The 22,992-nt window shown below is 44.6% G+C and overlaps 1 protein-coding gene across 4 annotated transcripts in view; it reads right to left on the bottom strand.

Annotated features, from left to right (window-relative positions):
* CATSPERE (catsper channel auxiliary subunit epsilon) overlaps positions 1-22,992 on the bottom strand; it is an 891,786-nt gene that overhangs the window by 42,252 nt on the left and 826,542 nt on the right. For all 4 annotated transcript variants that reach the window (XM_075596820.1, XM_075596822.1, XM_075596819.1 and 1 more), the window contains 4 exons: positions 17,030-17,063; positions 16,842-16,921; positions 15,644-15,743; positions 11,797-11,883 (listed from right to left, as the gene is read on the bottom strand). In XM_075596820.1, coding sequence (XP_075452935.1) covers positions 11,797-11,883; positions 15,644-15,743; positions 16,842-16,921; positions 17,030-17,063 — 301 coding nt within the window. The remainder of the gene's footprint in view (positions 1-11,796; positions 11,884-15,643; positions 15,744-16,841; positions 16,922-17,029; positions 17,064-22,992) is intronic.

Here is a 22,992-nt window from a genome sequence, read left to right on the forward strand (position 1 = left end):
TGTATTAAAAGATATATTAAAAATAACCAACAAATAAGGGTAAGTATTGTGCGTACATCAAAACAAAATTAAACAGGCATGTCAGGGGTTAATATTACCCATGCACCAGACAGGACGCCAATTCAGATGTCATCAACGAAGATACATGCAGCTCCCTGTGTCTCTGCCTCTCGGTCCCAAGGTAGAGCCTGGATAGTCCCACTCACAATGGTGGAGAGTCCAATGAGCTTGTGGTGTACACGAGTAATGTCGTGGTAACAGCCAGTTCCTGCAGTAGCTGGATACACGCTTCTCAGCCCACCGATCAGGCACTTCCGGGTTTGTGACGTCACTCAGAAGCGACAGCACGTCGCGATCTTTTCAATCACCGAGTGAGCCCTCAATAGTGTAGTAGAGAGTCCAATATGCTAAAACAATTCGATCCTTTAATCCAACGCGTTTCGAAACCTTACGGTCTCTTCATCAGGGAATAATGGATGGTTAATCAGTACAGCATTGAAATACCCCACGCTTACATCTGATTGGCCATCAATTGGATGTTTCAGCCAATACAGAGGAAGCGGGGAGGAGTCAAATGGCTCCATGGGTAACAACAAAGAAGGTAGCTATAGGCAACAATTAACAACAAAATAAACTTTAATTAAACAGACAATAATGCATTAATACACATAGGTAAAAGACGGCTCTAGAATAAAGAGAAAAGAGTATTAGAATATACAAACATAGTATTGTAAGCACCTGCAGACTCAACTGAGCTTACAGTATACAGGGCATTTAGATCTTAGAAAAAGAAGCACGAAGCACATATCAATTTAAAAATCATAAATTAAAAAGGAACAAATGACAACTCAGTACTAAAAAGAAACAGGTAAATAACAAGGGATTTAACCCTAAATTGGAGGATCATGATAATGAACCCAATTTGGTTAATAAAGGGACCAAATATCAATGTCCTCATTTAGACCTCCTGGATACAAAGTTCTCAATTTATGTATCCAGAAGGTCTCTTGGACAGATAATTCCTTTACCCTATCACCACCCCTTCTGTTTCTAGGGACATATTTAATGCCCTTAAAGAGCAAGGAGGAGGGATCCCTATCATGATGCAGAGCATAGTGTTTGGAGAGACTATGTTTAATAAAACCAGTTTTAATATTGCGTACTGCTGCGGCACAGTTTATTCGAGCATTTGCCCGTTCTGTGCCGCAGCAGTAGCCTGGCGCGCGCCCGAGTGTGACGGGCGCGCGCCGAAGCAGCGGAAGAGCGCCCTCCGATCGGGGCGCTCTCCCTCCCGCTGCCGGGTCCGCCGGGTCCCCCGGAACCCCCTGCCGCCGTCCCGCAGATCGCGGGACACCAGGGCTCCCTCGGGGAGCCCTGGACGCGCGTGCAGGGGGCGCAGGCTCCCGAAGACGCGTGACCGCGCGTCTATGACGCGCGGCATGCCGAGGGGCGGCCACTAGCAAGCCGGGAAATCTCCCGGCTTGCGGATCTGGCCGCACTGCGATAAAGTGTGTCGCCAGTGTATATGTTCTTGAATGCGTACCTTAAGTGGACGCTTAGTGCGCCCCACATAATGTAGGCCACAGGGGCATTCAATTAAATAGACAATATGGTCTGAGCTACAGTAGATAAAATCAGAGATCTCAAAAACTTCTCCTGTTGATTTACACATAAAAGTTTATTTTATCAGGATGCAAATACTTGCACACTGAGCATTTTCCACATTTGAAGTTTCCAACAGGTTTAGTACTAAACCACCTTTTTTCCACAACAGAATTCTCTTTGATGTTGATATCACTAGGGGACAAAGTATTTTTCAGGTTTTTTGCTTTCCTGTATATAAATTTAGGAAACTTCGAAATATGGGCCCCCAATATTGAGTCACTTGATAAAATTGCCCAGTGTTTTTTAACGATTTTTTCGATTTGCATCGTCAAAAACTTGAAATTGGTGATGAATGCAACATTGCATTTACCCTCATTATTCTCCTGATTTTTTTGTTTTTTTATTTCAGGATCAACATTTGGCTTTCTCACCCTATCCAGATCACTACTCAATTTTTTCAGTGAATAGCCCCTCTCCAGAAATCTGGAAGTAAGGTAATTCGCCTGTTTCAAAGTCCTTATCAGAACTACAATTTTTTCTTAACCTGTAGAACTGACCGCTCGGGATATTCTGGATCCACGTTTTCTTATGATTGCTTGAGGCCAGCAATAAATTGTTTGAGTCAATATCCTTAAAGTAGGTTTTTATAATCAACTTCCCACTGTCAAACTCAAATCCAGAAAATTAATTTCTCTTTCATTATCCAAATGGGTGAAGGACAGATTTCTGTCATTGTTATTAATATAATTTACAAAATGACCTATAGAACATTGATCACCATCCCATACATATAATGTCGTCTATGAAACGAATCCAAATAATAATATTGTTTTTAAAAGGATTGTTATTCAGAATATATTCAGATTCCCATTCTCCCATGTACAGGTTTGCGAAACTGGGGGCAAATCTTGTGCCCATAGCAGTTCCGCAAACCTGCAGGAAGAATTCATTCAAAAACATAAAATAATTGTGTTTCAAAATGAAGTGGATAGAATCCAAAATAAAACTTCTATTTAATGGATGTAATTCCAAGTCACCTGATAGAAAAAAGTCTACAGCTGCTATACCTTTCGTGTGTGGTATATTCATATAGAGGGCCTGCACATCACATGTGAGCCATCTATACAAATCTTTCCACTCCATACCTTGTAACAGGCTCAGTACCGAGGTGGAATCCCTTAGATGGGAGGGGAGTTTTGCAACATAGGGCTGGAGAAAATGGTCAACATACTGTGACAAGTTAGCTGTTAAACTTTAAATTCCCGATATTATCGGTCTACCAGGGGGGTTTGTTAATGACTTATGCGTTTTGGGGAGGTGATAAAAAATTGGGATTTTTGGGGAGCTAGTATACAAAAAAATCAAATTCATTTTTAGTGATAACACAGGAGATTAGGGTTTGATCTAGAAGGCACTCCGGGGACAGCGCTATCACGTGACCTCCTGACGAAGCACTACGTGCGAAACGCGTAGAGGTCACGTGGCGGCAGTTCTCGTGGAGTTTTTGCAGCCGGTGGGAGCCGGGTCTTCACGCTTCTAGCAGGGTAAGTACTCAGTCTGGTCCGGACCCTTTCTGCAGTACTTGCGAGATCCTGTGTAGACCCGGTGCTATTCACCGACCATATTAGTGTATTACCAGTAATTTTAATGATCATTGTTGATATTATATTTGTTTTAACCCCTCAGTGAATGCTTATGCCCACTGTCCTGTTTTATTATTAATAAAGTATTCATACCCCTTAGTGCGCCTATCTGTCAATTGTTTTTCTTGTCTGTGAGCCCCCCTCGTGGGAGTTCACTTTTATAGGGGATGTGCGGAACCCCCCCTAGACTATAGGCTGCAAGAGGGATCCCTTACAGTGCCACCATTAGCACGGAGCAACACACTTCCCACTAGAAGGCCTTTAAGTTTACTCAAAAAATCGCCAGTTGGATCTTTTTTAAGTCTTATATAGGACGAGGTGTCGTTCAAAAGTCGAAGTGCCTCTCCTTCATAATCTTTTCGATCTTGTAATGTGTAAATCAACAGGAGAAGTTTTTGAGGTCTCTGATTTTATCTACTGTAGCTCAGACCATATTGTCTATTTAATTGAATGCCCCTGAGGCCTACATTATGTGGGGCGCACTAAGCGTCCACTTAAGGTACGCATTCAAGAACATATACGCAATATTAAAACTGGTTTTATTAAACATAGTCTCTCCAAACACTATGCTCTGCATCACGATAGGTATCCCTCCTCCTTGCTCTTTAAGGGCATTAAATATGTCCCTAGAAACAGAAGGGGTGGTGATAGGGTAAAGGAATTATCTGTCCAAGAGACCTTCTGGATACATAAATTGAGAAATTTGTATCCAGGAGGTCTAAATGAGGACATTGATATTTGGTCCCTTTATTAACCAAATAGGGTTCATTATCATGATCCTCCAATTTAGGGTTAAATCCCTTGTTATTTACCTGTTTCTTTTTAGTACTGAGTTGTCATTTGTTCCTTTTTAATTTATGATTTTTAAATTGATATGTGCTTCGTGCTTCTTTTTCTAAGATCTAAATGCCCTGTATACTGTAAGCTCAGTTGAGTCTGCAGGTGCTTACAATACTATGTTTGTATATTCTAATACTCTTTTCTCTTTATTCTAGAGCCGTCTTTTACCTATGTGTATTAATGCATTATTGTCTGTTTAATTAAAGTTTATTTTGTTGTTAATTGTTGCCTATAGCAACCTTCTTTGTTGTTACCCATGGAGCCATTTGACTCCTCCCCGCTTCCTCTGTATTGGCTGAAACATCCGATTGATGGCCAATCAGATGTAAGCGTGGGGTATTTCAATGCTGTACTGATTAACCATCCATTATTCCCTGATGAAGAGACCGTAAGGTTTCGAAACGCGTTGGATTAAAGGATCGAATTGTTTTAGCATATTGGACTCTCTACTACACTATTGCGGGCTCACTCGGTGATTGAAAAGATCGTGACGTGCTGTCGCTTCTGAGTGACGTCGCAAACCCGGAAGTGCCAGATCGGTGGGCTGAGAAGCGTGTATCCAGCTACTGCAGGAACTGACTGATACCACGACATTACTCGTGTACACCACAAGCTCGTTGGACTCTCCACCATTGTGAGTGGGACTATCCAGGCTCTACCTTGGGACCGAGAGGCCGAGACACGGGGAGCTGCATGCATCTTCGTTGATGACATCTGAATTGGCGTCCTGTCTGGTGCATGGGTAACATTAACCCCTGACATGCCTGTTTAATTTTGTTTTGATGTACGCACAACACTTACCTTTATTTGTTGGTTATTTTTAATATATCTTTTAATACACTATGAGCGTTGTGCGCTGTGTTTTTTGTGTATTTTGTCTGTACTTATAGGGGGTGTTTTTGAGCCATCCCTGGTTTCACAGCTGCAAACGCTCCGAATATATATTGTTCATGAAGTCACGTATTTATTTATACATTTATCACTGATTATCACTTCACGTTTGTGTATTGTTTGTAGTTGCGTACCTATTTTCACTTCCATTCACACTTGCCAGTCTGGCACGTCTGCCACTTGTCAGTCAGAAGCCACCCGCTTAGATAGACTCCTCACAGCCTGGCTTGGGACAAATGGTGGTCTGGGACCGCCATTCATCCCAGCATGTGGATACTTGATCATAACTCCGGTGCCCAAATGGCTTTCACACCTTGGCAACCTCTGGGGCTTTCATGTCTGGGACCCGAGCAGACTTGGTGGCACCAAGCTTGGTAGCCACATGGTCTCTCGGAACCATGGACCTGGAAGAACCCAGTTCATAATACCGTACACATGCATATGCACTATTAAACACTATGAAACAAAATATTTTTCCCATATTTTTTCTAAGTCCCAAGGTAGAATTAAACATGCTTAGGTTCATTCTCAGGGCTGTATCTCCTTTCCTTTGGAAACTGCACTTGGGTTTCATAAAAACCCTTGCAACCTTATATATGGGTGGAGTAACCCAAGAACCGCTATACTGGTTCTCCATAACTGGACATTGAACTAGGGATCCCTCTGTTACTGGGGGGACCCAGGTACCGTTCTGGGGATACCTTACACCCCTATGCTCCACTTACCTTTCTGGTCTGTGCCGTAGCAGGGAGTCCTAGCGGTGAGTCACAAAAGCGTTTCCAGAGCAGGATTTTGACCGGAGCCTTTTGCCTATATGTATTCGGGCTGCCTGACCTGATTCCCGGTACATTATTGGGATGCCCAGCAACTCTGGACCCCACCTATCTAGGCACAATCTGATAAGACTTTCTCTGCAAAAAAACCCCTGAAACTCATAACCTAGCAATCTCTGCTTACTAGCACCGCTGGAAAGGTAAATTCTTTATTGTCACACAATCATATACATTTCATGTACAACAAAGGGACCAGAGCCCAGTGTCAGGAATAGGCGTTCTCCGCGGTCCCCACACAGAGCACTCTCTCCCTTCAGGGAGTCCCTGGACACACAACACAATCCTGCCTTACCGGCCTCCGCGGCTCCCCGCCCCTGCCGCCGTCGCGGGATCACTCCCCTCTGCGATTCCTCTGCTCAGCGCCGGGCACGCCCAAGCCCTCCCGCGCGCACACCTGCACCACCCCCTGGCGCGGTCCACGCGCGTACACGTATTACGGAGCGCGCTCATTCTGCACACTCTTCTTCCTGTCCCCCGGACCTCAGGCTCCGCCCCCGCACACCGCACGGACATACTCAGGTTACCAACAAGACTCACTTGGCTTGTTATGCCTGCACCAATCTGCAGTGTCTCCCTGTAGCTCTTCCTGTCCTGCCTCCGTTCCTGATTGTACCTTTCTGCTTTATCTAGCTCCTCTCTGCTCTCAGTCTTTGCTCGACATAGTCTCTGTATGGAAGTACTTCAGGATTCTCTTAGTGTTTTCACAGGTTCTGACACGGCTCGTACGACTACCCCCTCTGGCTCTTGATCTCGGCACTCCTTGGACAACGCTCACTCTGGTAACCCCTCGAACACGGCTTGGACTCCAACCTATCTCCGCTCTCCACTCCCTGACCTCGGCAAGGCATTCTTCACTCTATCTCTACACTTTATACCACACTCCGGACATGCTCTTTTTGCTGCGGGTGCGTGTATTACCACTTCCCCCTTCAGCTCAGGGGACGGGTCTGGTCTGCGGGCAGCACCGGCGTAACACCCAGAGTCAGAATCCTGTTAGAGTATTCATAGTCGGTAAGCAGGCAAAAGCTCAGGTCTGGCAGAAAGCAGCAAGGTCGGGGTCACGGTCCGGTATCAGCAACAGAGGAATCCAAATAGGTAAAGTTAAAGGTGTGACAGCAAAGATCGACAGGAGCTGCAAAACTTAGAACTTTTCCCGGTGACTCCCACTGGGAACTGCAGCCTTAAGTAGCAGGCTCCTGAGATTCCTGACGAAGCTAGTGTAGCCATGCATAACAATGTCTACAGTCATCTCTCCTGCTGGCAGCAAAACCTGGTAAGTTACAGGAATGCCAGCAGTAATCATGGAGGTTTGCCCTCACACCCTGGTGAGGTGCCCTATGTATGGATGGGAGTGGCTGCATGCTCTGAGTCCACAGTTGGTGACATCAGAGATGCCTGCCTCCTGAGGTATATAAGGCATCGCACTGCCTAAAGTTAGTGGGTTGCTGCAGGTTGATGCTGCAAGGTGAAGGCGAAGCAGCAAGTTCTTATGTGCCCACTAGTGCAGTAACTAGTGGCACCGTTTCCAATCCAGCCAGAGAAGGCCAACTGTGTCCAGGGACCTGGCACAGGGGTGATCTCCCTACGGGGAGAGGGGATCCCACTCCATTGGGCATACCTTTTAAAGGGGAGCACGGAGCAATGTGCGGCTGAAGCACTGACTGTGAGGGGCTGCTGGCCCATATCACCACGCACAATAAAGATGACTTGTTCAATGAGAACCCCATGGTGTGAGTCTGTCCATGTACAATAATTCAAGGAAAAATAGCCGAATGGCGACTGCCAGAATGGAGGATCCGCGCGGTGCGGAAGGTCCGATATGGCGGACGGAGGCCGAAGGAGAGAACGAATATGTCATGTGTGAGGAGGAAGAGCAAGCTACAGAAGAGACTTTTGTGAGCCTGCTGTGGAGCCTGCTGTGGAATGGCGTGAAAACAGTGATTGTGCCGTGTATGTCCTGCTTAGGACCTTGGGGCACTGACCCTGAGGATAGCGAAGGGGACATTATTGTGAGATGGGAGGAACGTAATGGACTTGCTTGTCATTCAACATACAAACAGTCAAATGCTACCTCAATAGTGAACCCGATTGACAGTGCAATTCAAGATGGCGGTTCCCGCGTCCCTGGGAAACCGCGTGGGCCAGTTGCAGAGAATATTGCAAATGCTCAATTTGCAGAAAGTTGGCCAGGAGTGGCGCCAACGGAGGGACCCCGCCCTGTTGGGGGATATGGCGTGAAAGCTGGAGCCGCGCCCACATGGACTGTGACTAATTCCGCCCCTGTGCTGGGTCAGCCTACAAGTCTATGGGACCTCCCCCAAGTTTCAACCAGAGGGAGTGGTTTCCTGTCTTGGCGGATGCGGATGGAGAAAGCTGGAGGAAGGGTTGGCAACCCATCCCATGCCCTTCAGTTGCGAGGAACCAGCAAGCAATACAGACCACTAGTGCGAGTACCTCCATTAGTGACTATGGCTTGCAAACAGGAAGAAGGGCCCCTGATAACCACTCATCCCTACTCGGCTCCAGGAGGCTTCCTGATCCTCCGAGTAGAGGGTGTAGAGACGGTGGCATGCTTATGCCTGCAGTGCCAACTGCCGGGCAGAGCGGTGAGCTCTACCTAACGATGCGCTCAGTGTGGCCTACAATACTTATGGCCCATGCCGACATTCATGCCGGTTCAGGCGGTAGAGGCTGCGGAAGATGTCGCTATGTTAACCGCGGAACTTCCCGGTGCGCTCTGGAGGGAGACTACGGGTCCTGGAGAACAGGGATCAGCTCCAGTCATCAAGACAGAGCCGGCAGAGAAAACCGGTCACCGACGCGGTGATAAAAGGGGGGCGCACCGCAGATCACCAAGCGGAATGCCCCGGCCTAACGCGAAGTTGGAGTCCTCGGACGAGGAGTCCCTCAGCCTTATTGCAGTGACGGCCCGACCACCGGCGTACCACAGCAGCAGTACTATTAAAAGAGTGCTACTTACCGGTGTCGGCAAAGAACGGAGCCGAGTGTCGCCCATACCGCGGCGAAGTCCCACGGCCGTGGTGACCAGCGGATCCGATGGCGGCAGGTCCACTCCAACGCCCCGGAGTGGTAAGCAGAGTCCATGCTTGTCCCAGGCTCCCATGGTGGCGGAGGAAGAACAGAGCCAGGCCCAGGCGGCGCCACGACGGAAAAAGGCATTGCCCGATACCGTGGTGGAGGAAGAGGTCCCGCTTGGGACCCAACCCAAGATGGTGGCGAGACACGTGCATGTCCAGACATTGCTTCCGGTGGACCGAGCGGAGCAGAGTGGGAGATGATCGTGCCCCTTCGCTCAAGCAGTGAAGGTCGGACGCCTACGTCAAAGAGGATCGGGCGATCGATGCAGAGATGAAAGAGTCTGGAGAGACGGAGAGTCCCTGCGGCGGAACCGGACCAGGTAGCGGAGAAGAGCGGGTCCTAGCCCCGCGGATACCGACGGTGCGGCCCTATCCCCAAACCCCAGCCCTAGCTAGACCCCAGGGCCTAGTTAAAGTCCCAGCCCCATTCACCTTCACTTTTGGGTCATCCTCAAGCTTAGGGGTGTCTGGGGATTCATGGGTCACTTCCGATGAAAGGACTGGGAGCCTGGACTATGGGACATCCGATGATGGATCGCCTATGGACCCCTATGTTCCCGAACCCCTCATGCAGGAGATAGAGGACCGCCGGGATGGGTGGCTCAGGGAGGATATAGAGTACTATATGGTTAACAAGGGAGGTGCCATTAAGGGCCCCCAAGCAGAAGAGCGGATATCCCAGTTAATGCGAATTTGGAGCATTGGGCACAGCATATATATGCACAAGGCTGTGTATAGACCCGAGCGTGGCTTGCCCCGGGAGTATAGCGTTACAGTGACCGACATGGCGGGCAGAGAAGTGAAGAAGCCAGATCCTCGCCACTACTATTAGGGAGGCAGCATAGTGAGGTCTGTGAGAAATCTTGAGCGCCCCTGCTGGTCAGTGAGCGCTGTTATATAACTAATTATGGATGAAAAGAATTGTTATGACTTAATGATGTGTTCCTTTTGCAGTGTTTCCTGGAGAAAGGTACACCAAATTTAGGTCCCAGCCGGGATGGTGGGGATTCACCAGGGGGAGTATGTAGCCATGCATAACAATGTCACAGTCATCTCTCCTGCTGGCAGCAAAACCTGGTAAGTTACAGGAATGCCAGCAGTAATCATGGAGGTTTGCCCTCACACCCTGGTGAGGTGCCCTATGTATGGATGGGAGTGGCTGCATGCTCTGAGTCCACAGTTGGTGACATCAGAGATGTGCCTGCCTCCTGAGGTATATAAGGCATCGCACTGGGGAGGGGGAGAGGGGATCCCACTCCATTGGGAAGGCATAGGAAGAGCACGGAGCAATGTGCGTATGAAGCACTGACTGTGAGGGGCAGCTGGCCCATATCACCACGCACAATAAAGATGACTTGTTCAACGAGAACCCCATAGTGTGAGTCTGAAATTACTCTCAAGGGGCCATCACCACCAAGAAGGAGTTCCTCATCAGGACCATCTACCTGCGGACGCATAGATCCTTGTGAGGTGGAGACGCTGCACATGATATAGGTAGGACTTGCACCCACTACCTCAGCTGCCTGTCTGGCTTGACATCCCCTAATACCATCATGCAGGAGACTCAGGAGTCCTGTTGCCTACAGGTGCACCACCAGACACGAATATGTAATGAGGGCTGGATAGACCACAGGGGCCAATGTGAGATTGGGTGGGTCAGACCAGAGGGAACAACCGTTACACTAGTGATCTAGTGAAATGCGTCGAATCAAGGCAGATACCAAGACACGTGGAGGAGAGACGCTGAGCTGTTCGTTGCTTCTTGCGGTCGCAATTAGGAGCACCTGTGGCGGAGCGTCTCCATTCCAAACCTAATCGCGACTCCTGGAGAGGAAGGGGTGGTGAGATCATCATATGCCTGTATCTCTGATTCCTTATTGCCTGATAATCTCTTATACTTTTGCACCCTATCCATCACATCCTGGTCCCCAGACGCCCCTCTACGTGGGACTACTGTTCATGTACACTTTATGTGTGAAATGCCTTTACTCACTGTCTGCATGTGTGTATAACCTTTGCAGAATTTCATAGGATTATCATTTTTGTGCTTTACAGTACTGTACTATTTTTGTGATCTCTCTTCTTTTACATGTGCATGGTGTCCCGCTCCCTTGTCACCTCTACCCACTTAAGTAGCAGGCTGTCAGTAACCAAAATGGCTGAACTGAGGAGAAAGGACAGGCAAGCTGGAACACTCGAACTGCAGTAAACCCCGCCACGGATTGGGTAGAGTCCTTACAACCATATCTGAGATCTGCAGACAGCCTCAGTAGCACAGCTTTCGACTCCCAGCCGCAGACAGTGTGCTCGGGCTGTTAGCTTTATAAAGGCCTTTCTAACAGGCTTCAGCTGTCCTCTATGTGTTAACCCCTCGCTATCTGAGGTCCAACAGCTTTCGGTGGTAGTAGTCTCGCCCTTGCTACAAGTATACACCCCATTTTTGCAGCAGCCTACGGATACAAATAACTGGAGTTTTGGTCACTTCTTTACCATCTTGGTCTTCAAATATACAAAGCAAATAACAGAACAATATCTGTGAAAACACTACATTGGTCATTCCAACATCACATTATAAAACATAAAGCAATGCACATTTTCTCTCCATCATATTTGATTGATTTTACAAATGAAAAATACCCCAACAACAATACAAACAAGGATAGAGAAGTATTTACATGTGCCTAGAGTTCTAAGTATTCTTGAAGTGTTGTAAGTATTCTATGATAATAACTTGGCAGATTTTCTAAGTAAAATACGTAAGTGATGGAGCTTCCAATGTAAAAGCATTCTCTCCTCATGAAGAGTTTTTCCTAAAACTTCATTATGCTGCATTAAATATCTGGTAATCTAAGAAAGCGGTAAGGGAAGGATTTTTAATTTTCTCACCTTGGGTCCCCAAACATCATCTAACGTAGTGTGTTTGTGCAAATCAATCATTGACTTCCAAGTCTGAGCTTCACGCAAGCAACCTGCCTGTTTCAATTAAAAAAAATATGTATTTCTATAAGTATGTGAGAAAAGTTGATACATATTGTCCATAAAAATATTTTATTGATATACCTTTTATTAAAAAAAGAATTTAGAGTTGAGATGGTGATGTAAATTCTAATGGGGTTATTTATCAAATTATTAAATACACACATATATGTGAAAAACATACAAAATTAGAGCAAATAAATATACACATAATTAATGAGTGCACTCACATGTATGAGCCTAAGTGTATAACCAGAAATGCAATACTATGTCAGTCCAAACGTGAAAACAGTGATGTAATTAAATATACAGTATAAACTTACAATTAGGGTACTATTATGCATATTTATATAGTAAAAAAACTTGGTATAAAGACCATAAATAGTTCAATTTAGTGAAAAATATGACAATTACCAACAGGATTTTCACAGGGTAAAGGGGATCAACCAGATCCAGAAAATGTATTGTAAAAAGAACAAAGAAATGCATGCTCAAGGAAAAGACACATTGTTTATTTCCGAGAAAAAAACCATACTGCTGTTTGATTGATAAAAACGCATATACAGAGCTAGCAAAAGAGTCATGTAAGTCCCAGATACCAATTACTGGATACCAAGCCAGATGGCTTGTATCAAATTGAATAGGAATACATTGGTTTTACGTCCAAAAAACAGACAGCGGCCACTGTGATCTCTCTCCAAAGAGGCCAGCTAGATCTTAACACAGGGGTCTCTGTTTGTATGTTGCTGGGGCAGAATTCGAATGTATCAAGTGAATATGCCACACTAGATGGGCGTTAACTCGCAAATTCGATGCAATATCTTTTTCCAAATTTCCCACTTTGTGTCCTAATTGAAGATTTCAACATCAGTTTATAGCTGAGAGCAAAATGTTTAATATCAAAAGATCTAATTGGGTTTCAGTTTGTACAATGTCTTTATCCTGGTGTATTTCTTCCAAAGTAACAGGGGAGCATGCAAAGCAGCAGCATGAAAAGGAAAAAACAAAAAAAGGACAATAGAGCAATAACCTAAAAAACGTTAGCAGCAGGAACTGATGAATCTTGTAGAATGGCTACTCACATTTTACAAAAAATAATCAAGCGTTTCAAACATACAGTACTGTATGTATTGAATCCTGGAAGAGGAGGATCTTAGGAGAGACAAAATAGTGCAGGTCACAATGCAACTTTTATGTGACAAGGTAAAACTTTCAAATTCACATTACGATAAGTGCATTCTTTAAATGCAGGGTAAAAAAAAAAATAACTAGTCAGAAGTCAGATCTACTAGCAAGGGGACTTTCCCCAGCCTCGCCACCTCCATGGGGAATCATACCAGCATCTCAGTAATGCAGCATCTTAGCATCTTGCAAGCAGGCGAGGTTCTCTGCTAAAGGTACTTCCGGTTTTGGCCGCCCGGTAAAAAGAATGCTTCTCTCACAGTACTCTCTACATTCAACACTATAGGCCTTATTCAGTAAAGGTTGATAAAAATTATCAACAGGGCATTTAAATCGCCGTTTTTTTGAGCGTTGCTATCACGGTATTCAGCAAGCCTTCATTACCGTTCATAGCAAAATTCCCAAAATGAGCGATTTGCTGCCAGTGATAGTATCGAGCCTCTGAAAAAGCCTGACCCGGCGATACATTTCTTTTGCAGAGAGAGCTGCTCTGAGAGAGCCGTCTCTGCCAGCGAAAATCTCGCCCGAACATTATGTTTTTTAATATACATTTCTTTCATAGTGTTGATGTGCAGGGGGTCTCCTGAGCTGAACCGCGTGTGTTTGAGGTCCGGGGACCCCCTGTTTCCCGAGATACAGGCCTCTTTATGGGGTGCCGGTATCTCCTATGCATTGAAATGTCCCGGTCATGTGACGCGGGACATTTAAATGCAGAGGGATTATGTATCTATGTTTTCCTTTTGTCTGATTTTGCTGCACTTATTGTTTTATTATAATTCCCAGTACTGTATTCTTTGTGAAGCGCTGAGTACACTTTTGGTGCGATATAAATAAAGACATATGTAACGGTGTTTCCCAGGGCCCTTCTGATCCTGACCCCTATGTGAGAAAACTGCCCCCCGTTACACGTTAGTGTTGTGTGGTGCACCTGCTGGCTCACAGGACTCCTGAGTCTCCCGCTTGTTGGTAGTGGGGATTTCACCATGACAGGCGTGTGAGGTAGTGCTGAGTTCTACTCACAGTTGGTACAGCGCCTCCATCCCTTCCAGATCCCCACGATAGCAGGGAGCAGTCTCTGGAAGAGAACTCCTGGGTGCATCTTCTTCCTGATTAACTCCAGTCTCAGGCAAGAAGGGTCTTTGAATCCCTCCCCTCCCTCCTTCCCTCCCTCCCCTCCCTCCTTCCCTCCCTCCTCTCCCCCCCTCCCTCCTCTCCCCCCCTCCCTCCTCTCCCCCCCTCCCTCCTCTCCCCCCTCTCCCCCCCCTCCCTCCTCCCCCCCCTCCCTCCTCTCCACCCCTTCTCTACTCTCCCCCCTCCCCCCTCCCCCCTCTCTACTCTCCCCCCCTCCCTCCTTCCCCCCCCTCCCTCCTTCCCCCCCCTCCCTCCTCTCCCCTCCCTACTCTACCCCCTCCCTACTCTACCCCCCTCCCTCCTCTCCCCCTCCCTCCTCTCCCCCCTCTCCCCCTCCCTCCTCTCCCCCCCTCCCTCCTCTCCCCCCCTCCCTCCTCTCCCCCCTCTCCCCCCCTCCCTCCTCTCCCCCCCTCCCTCCTCTCCCCCCCTCCCTCCTCTCCCCCCCTCCCTCCTCTCCCCCCCCTCCCTCCTCTCCCCCCCCTCCCTCCTCCCCCCCCTCCCTCCTCTCCCCCCCCTCCCTCCTCCCCCCCCCCTCCCTCCTCCAGTTTAATGGAGCCGCTGCTACACTCACCTGGTAGATGGAAGATTGCTCGGGGAATAGAGCAGCAGCAGGCAGATTTTCCTTCTTCAAGCGCGGCTAGGGTGCCTATTTATTGCCATTGGGTTATCTTTGCTCCAAATGAGAGCATAGGTAACCAGACTACCAATCAATGGGTGTATTGCATATTATTGATTGTTGTATTGTATTTTAATGTTTATTTGGTGTATGGGGGACTGGACCGCGAGGCCTAGGTGGGGATGTAAGAAAACTACCGCCCTACAGCCGCGAGGGAAAGCAGAGTCGGTGTGATTTAGTCGGGTCAGGGTAGGAGAGTGTAGGATCATAGAGGTACTTGCGGTAGTCAGGATTGACAGATCAAGAGTAGTCGAAGTCCGAAACCAAGGTCGAGGATATTTTATCCCTTAATTACCTTAGCGGTTAGCCGCTTAGGTAATGAAGCTGCCTGTAAATTTATTTTTATTACATAGGATGGAAGCAGGGGGTCTCCGGAGCTGGTATTAATGTGAGTCAGCTTCGAAAATACCTGGTTTCAATCCGATGATAATTTTTTTCTTCAGAGTCATATTGCGGATCCCATTCCACGGGGTGGCGAGATCAGAACCTGTGAGTTGCTTGCGAGTTGCCTGAATAGCTCGATATTTTAAAAAAATGCGAGTTTGAGCATTTTTTTTAGCTACTTCTTGGTTTGAGATTGTGAGAGTGCTATTGATCGGGAAGAAGCAGTTTTCTAGAGTTTGGCATCTTATCGAAGCTTTCTGAATAGCTACACTTGCAAACTCGGTAGAAAAATGCTCAAATCTGTCGATAAGTCACTTATTGAAGCTTACTGAATAGGCCCCTATGTCTTTCACTAAAGTAATTAATCGAATAAGAACAACTTACTTGATCCATGGTTGTATTGAAGGAATAGTCATTCCTGCCATGTATTTCCCATACAATGAAATTTGCATCAACAGGTTTCACGAATGTGTCACCATCATACCTAAAAATATTTGCAACATTATCTATTACTTAAAACTGACAATATAATACAGTGATAATAAAAGCAATATGATGGAAGTACACCTGTCTCACTATAAAGGTCACAACTAACAAAAGGGAAAGAAGGGGAAATTATCTTCTAGTCTTCTCGTTACTATATTGTTGTATCTTATACTGGATGTAAGAGGAGTCACTACAGGTTTCAGTTACTTATACTTACCTATTTTCAGATGACTGACTACTAAAGCCACTATTGAATGGGGATTTTTAATAATGTATCTGTGTTTTTAAATCTCAATATAGAAGTAATAAAATTTTATTATTTTAGATTTCCTCAGTGATTCTGGGCTAACTTTCCGTATTTGCAGTAATTTACTGCTGGGTTATTACACCCATCTACTTGTTACCTAATCTGACATGAGTGCTTATGTTAGTGGGGGAATCTCTGTGATCTTTCTTTAGATCAATACTGTATATATCATACAACTATCCTCCAGAGCACCTGTCATGAACAAATGATCTAATACGGTGATTGCGGTTTCATTTACTAGATTCTTCTAGTCTTCTCCCAAATATTTACCTACGTGTACACTATTGTGGATTGAAACTGTTTAAGATTTATTTTGCTGTAATAAATATGATAACATTTGCTCTTATAAAGTACTGCAGACTATACAATGCCCTACATACCATTTTGGAGACACATTCAACCCTGCCGTAAAGAAACTATAAGCTCATTTTCTGTGCCTGAAGCATAGGGATATAAAGTAATTTGTCCAAGGAGTTGACACTATGGCCCTTGCTTAATAGGCTATGAAGTCACTTCCCTATCGTAGAGAGGTTTTTAGTGTGATTCATTGGAATGGATCGAAATTCTTCTCCAACACTGAGTAATGGCTTCACATAATGCTAAATAGGGCTTATTATTTAAACCGTATGCCTTCTTTCTGAGAATATGTATATAATTTAGTATTTCCATTAAGCTAGTGTACGTCTACTCTCATTAGTAACTGGCAGATTCTTTTGAATACACATTCATTTTTACTTTAAAGCATTTTAGATTTAAGTTTGATCCAGTTAATGTTGTTGTGTTACTTACAAGGAAATTGTAGGAATGAATGCTTTTTTATAGTGAACTTTCAGGAGGCATCCATATTTTTGCCAGTTATAGTTTTGTATCTGAAAAGATATATAAACAATTAATTACAACGTGCATACCTTTTTTGTACATCCACTATACTACCAAAACTTCTTTATACTCAATAAACATTATTATTCACGACTTACCATCTGTCCATCAATTGGATTTCTCAGATATGAGCTATATTATAAAACATAGAAAATACAAATGATAAAAATGTATTGTTTATTTCATTTTGAAGTTGTGGCAGTCCAATGAAGATGTCGTAATTGTCCCTTAAATAGCATTATTACATACTGGGAAAATAATAAATATATATATATATATATATATATATCTCAACCCCGTTATAGCGCGATCCGTTACAACGCGGACCCGCTTATAGCGCGATGCAAGCGTGGCTCACAATTTTCGTATTTAGGAATACTTTACAACACGATTATTGGTATCTTAAATACTTTATTGCACAATGCATACAATTGTACATTACAGCAGGGCCCCGCTTCTCTGTGCTCCGCTTTTCGGCGATCCGAATGTTACCCGCCGTATTAGTGGGGCCTTCCTGTATTTCTAACGTGATCGGCTTATAATGTGATTCTTTGGACCCCATGCACAGCGTTATAAGGGGGCGGAGCTGTGTATGTATGTATATATATATATATATATATATATATATATATATATATATATATATATACGACTATTAAGGTTATGGTGGGTAAAAAAAGTGACTAAAACCCTCCACAGTAAAGCATAAAGCAGTTGCTATATATATATATATATATATATATATATATATATATACACACACACACACACACACACACACACACACACACACACACACACACACACACACACACACACACACACACACACACACACACACACACACACACACACACACACACACACACACACACACACACACACACACACACACAGTATTTGGCTTATTACAGGATACGAAGCGCAAATTCTCCCAGGTATATGCAAGAATAAAAAAGGGGAAAAGATAATGCAACATAACAAAGGCTTCAAAATATAGTAGAAAAATCCAAAATCATCACACTCACATGCTATGCATTAGAATAAGGCAATGAACCAGTTAAACCTCTTACGGTGGTTACTGGAACCGCAGTATTGCATATGAGATTGGGGTCAGAGATCCAGTGCAATATTAGATCCTCCGCTCATAGAAATAAGAGAAAAACAGACCATAGAACAGATATGCAATTAACTAAAACAAGCAAAAAACAAAAAGACAATACACTCACAAAGGACGCCTTAAGCATTAAGACCACTCTGGGTCCAGGACACAGACAGCTCACACCTCTCTCGCTAGAGTCCGTGGAGATGATGTCACTTCGGGAAGCATCTCTGACACAAGGAAATGAAGGAATTCGGTGGGGGTCCTGTAGCTTGTGCTTGCTTGGCAGTCTGGTCCTGCTTCTACTCCAATGCCCTACATGTTTCACTCCATAGGACATCCCCATGGTAGCTTCCGGAAGTGACGTCATACTCATGGATTGAAGCAAGAGAGGAGTGAGGCTAGTGTGCACCGTCTGTCGGTCCCTGGACCCAAGGTGGTCTCAATGCTTAAGACAGAGCGCCTTTTGTGAGTGCATTGTCTTTTTAATTTTTGTTTGTTTTACTGTAGTTAATTGCATATCTGTTCTATGGTCAGTTTTATTCTTATTTCTATGAGCGGAGGATCTAATATTACATTGGCTCTCTGACCCCATCTCATACCTGCAATACTGAGGTTCCAGTAACCACTTTAGGAGGTTTAACCTCTTCATCGCCTTATTCTAATGCATAGCATGTGAGTGTGATGATTTTGGATTTTTCTACTTCTATATTTTGAAGCTTTTGCTGTGTTGCACTACTTTTTATTGTTGCATACACCTGGGAATATTTGCACTCCGTATCCTGCACCAAACAATTCTAAAGACGATTGGAAAAAGTATTTTTTTCATCGGAGTTGCACTACCCACCACTTCTATTCATATATAACTACACTTAGACAGTTGTAGCACACTTATACAGTTGTAGCACACTTATACATGTAACCCATGTCCCCCCCCCCCCAGACACAGATGGCTATCTAGGGTGTAGTGAGGGCTGGCTACATGTACTTGGGTGGTGCGTACCTGCTTGGAACAGGAGGGCCTGAGTCTCCCGCGTTGGTGTTGGGGACAAGAGGACCAGGCTTCTGGGGTAATGGCCTTCCTTCTTTAGCAACGGTGCAGCGCCTCCATTCTCTATAATCCCCAGGGATGTGGGGTAGGACCCTTACAGAGAAAGAACCCTGGTCCCAAGGTGAATGCTCCAGAACTCACACACAGTCTTAGGTAAAACAGCAGCAATGTCTTTATTCCTTGGTAACACTTTGAGGTAGTACACAGCAGTTCATACACTTCAGCAGTTCCACTAAAGCAGTGCTTCCAATTGTAAACCCTCCTTCTCTCCTCTCCTTCTCCTCCAGACTGTATCCCTGCAGGATGGTCTGGATGGGGCCTCAATACCCCTGCCTCCACTCCCCCCAGGGCAGGCCCTCTGGGTGAGGCTAGATGAATTTCCCCTCGCCCCCTGAACAGGGTGAGGGGCATTGTTCCACCTCTATAGTTCGGTCCGCTCTACTCAGAGGGGCTCTGAGTATCTCCTCCAAGCACCGTTCTCACTCTACATGTGGTCTCTCAGCTCATTCATTAGCTCGGCTGGGTCCAACCAGGCAGCTTTCAGAACTCACAGAACCAAACTGACTCACACACAACCAGGACAGCCCACTAAATAGAGTTCAGCCCTGCCCCTCATGATGTCAGCAGGACCTCCCCTATGTCTAGGCCTGCACAGAGTCAGGGGGCCCCTCCTCTATCACTCCAGGCAGGGCTTGAAGGGGGAAAACCCATGATCACTACTGGCGCCTGCCCTTACCAGGGCTTACTCCAGTAGGAGAAGGATAAGTAGCCCGCTCTTACTTACAGGGGGCTACATACAGTTGTAGCACACTTGCTAATTTCCCCTTGTCCTGCATGTCAGTCGTGTTAGCTGCAGGCAATGCTAGGGTTAAACAGTACCCACAAGACATGTGAGGAAATACTGTAGTAGTGGCTACTATAAAGTATCTAAATGTTTCCCCTTCAGGTACATGCTGGGCCCTGTGTCTCTGGAAGTTGCCAGAGGGTTACATGCTCAGTTGTGTGATCAAGTGGCAACAGGAGAATCTGCCCAGATACTGGAGGCAGACTGTTGGCCACACCCTAGGTATAAAAGGTAGGGATCCACCCTTTTATCCCCAGTTCCCAAGTAACAACATGAAGATCCGGTAAGACCTAGGGGGGTTCAAGGGAGGTCTCCGGGCTAGTCTGACCTGTAAGCAGCCACAACACCTTTATTTGTTTTCAGTTAGGGACAGTATTCCAGTTGGGTCCCTAGATAATGGGCTGCAGGAAATCTACATTGTTGTAGGAAGAAATCTACTTCCAGGGTTATGTAGGGACCTGAGAGTGGGGTTGACCTGAGTCCAGTTTCAGGTGTAGGGTCCTGAGGTGGATCTATCCTGGGTTCCATTCCCTTATTTAAATAGGGATCAGGAATGGGCTGACTCACAATGGGAGATTATGGGTGCTGCTCTAGGGAAAACTGAAAACCTGACCTGTTATGGAATGCTGCTAAGTCCAATAAAGATTCCTTCTGCCTTTTTTCTTTTTCTTTTATTAACACCTTGATTACAAGCCTGCACAGACTCACCTATGACAACCCTGAGAAGATTAAGGTAACCGCTGAGCCAAAACATTTGTGAGCAGGAGAACCCTGTCACTATACACAGACTGTATTATAACTACCTCCATTATATTTGTATACACAATCCCTGCAGCCAGGGGGGGTGGGGTGATAGGGGTGTTGCACAGTATATATAAACAGTGGTCGACAAATCACCACAAAATCTACTCGCCACCTAGTACCACACGTGTGCTGCTTGGGCCAATAGGAGCTCACCACGATGTTAAATCCACTCGCCCGCGGCGTGCAAATGTATAGGTTTGTCGAACATTGAATATATGTATATGTCTGTACAGATTATACCATGTGTTGGTGGCTATTCACTGAAATTTTAAAAATATATATATTGTTTAATTTTATGTTATACAGTAGTCCACAATTTATTCCTGATTGAAACTGTAAGGTATGATTAGGAGGCTGAGACATACTGTGGAGTTTATATGAGACATGCAGACAAGATCTAGAGTGTTTTTTATTTGTATTGTACTGTAGGGTAGAGGGATTTGATACTTGACTCACACCTTTTATTGTGCCTAACTTGCATGCAACCAACGCTGCACAGTGAATATTTAACTGTCTTCCCTTTTTAAAGAAAAGTAGTGTAAATTAAACCCTAAACTGTACTGATTTAACCACTTGGGAGCACTAATTACGTTTACTGAACGTTACAAGTGCAAGAACTTTGAGTATCTATAGAGAGGTAACAGAGGCTGGGCACAAAGCTTAGATCAAATCAAAATAAATTTACTGCAGGATAATAGAAAAAACAAAAAAATCCATATTTTTTTTGCATTATTTCCAGCAATAATGGTGAAATCCCACGTTTCCGCTACAGTCATGTCTTAGTGCCTAACCCATGTTTTTTTTCCTTAACAGAAAAATATGACTACAGGGTTAATGAGACACACCGCCCCAACAAAAACTCTTCCTCCCACAAATTTCACTACATGTATTTGTGATGAAATAAATCTGATGTGGCTAGGTGCCCAGATAAATGACATGAATAACTGCAGGAGAACCTTCCACTCCCAAAGCGGGAACAGAGGAACATTAAGTCAGTTTGGTATGCAAATGTATTGATTACTAAATTATCACTGCATCTACTGCAATATTTAAATTCACGACATAATGTTTGCAAATATTATTTTTTGCCATTGTTGCATGCAATAATGTAGAAATCCCAGGTTTTCTGTTGCTCACAGCTCAAACCATGTGTCTTTGTTTGCATAAAGCTACAGCTGCGTCTTGGTGCTGGGGAGAATGGTGCTAGTTTTTTTTAATCCCTCTTTAGTGTGCACTGTTTGCAAGATTTGCAATGCTCTAATAGCAAGTTTGTTATGTTTCTTTTGGGTGGGGGGGTTACAGATAAAGACAAAGATCTCTGTGGTAAAAAATGCAGATGACGGAAGTTCTTTTCCCTCCCTTTGTTTAATTGTTATTGTTTTCACTGTTAATAAATATTTCTTTTAAAGCTGCAGTTCAGTCTATATCCTGCATGTGTGTTTTTTTTAATAAATCAGTTCTGTAGTAAGAAAAAATACTTTTAGCATTTTCGGTTTTTAAAAAAACAACTTTGAAAGACCAATTTTCTTGTATTCTATTTTAACAAGCATTTGCTTAGGCACTGCCCCTTCATGGCCTGTCACAAACCCAGGCACACCCCTTTGTCAGCACTGCCCTCCCTCTCTCTAAACGTGCACTAGCATCTTGTCACATGATCTTCCTCATACAGTAGTACATTCAAGGAAGCTGGAGAAAAGGGATCAGCCATGCATAGCAGCTCGGATAGGCGATTTCAAACTTATTACAGTGTTTATTCCATTCATTGCACGTGTATATAATGTAAAATTGTAATAATTCCATTTATAGCAAACGTGTATATGTGAATATTATTTAGATGTATATGTATGTTACTGAAATGTGGAGTGAGTGTGTAGGTAAATACACACAATACACTTCCACTGCATATATATATATATATATATATATATATATATATATATATATATATATATATATATATATTATATATTATATATGTATGTATATGTGAAGTTATGTGAGTAAAAAAGTGACAAAAACCCTCCATAGCAAGGCAAATAGCAAATGGAAATATTACTGTATGCTCATTTGTATGTATATATATATTTATATACACACACACTTCAAATACGGATAGTGATTCACGTAAATGATATATATATTCACTTTCTGGGAGTATAAGAGTGACTGTCCTGTTGTTCCTTTTTTTTGTATCCATCATTGAATGGTATGCACCCTCTCTTTACGTTTATTTTATACTAGCTGAGAGACCCGGCGTTGC

The sequence above is a fragment of the Ascaphus truei genome, chromosome 4 (genome assembly GCF_040206685.1).
Source record: "Ascaphus truei isolate aAscTru1 chromosome 4, aAscTru1.hap1, whole genome shotgun sequence".
NCBI lineage: Eukaryota > Metazoa > Chordata > Amphibia > Anura > Ascaphidae > Ascaphus > Ascaphus truei.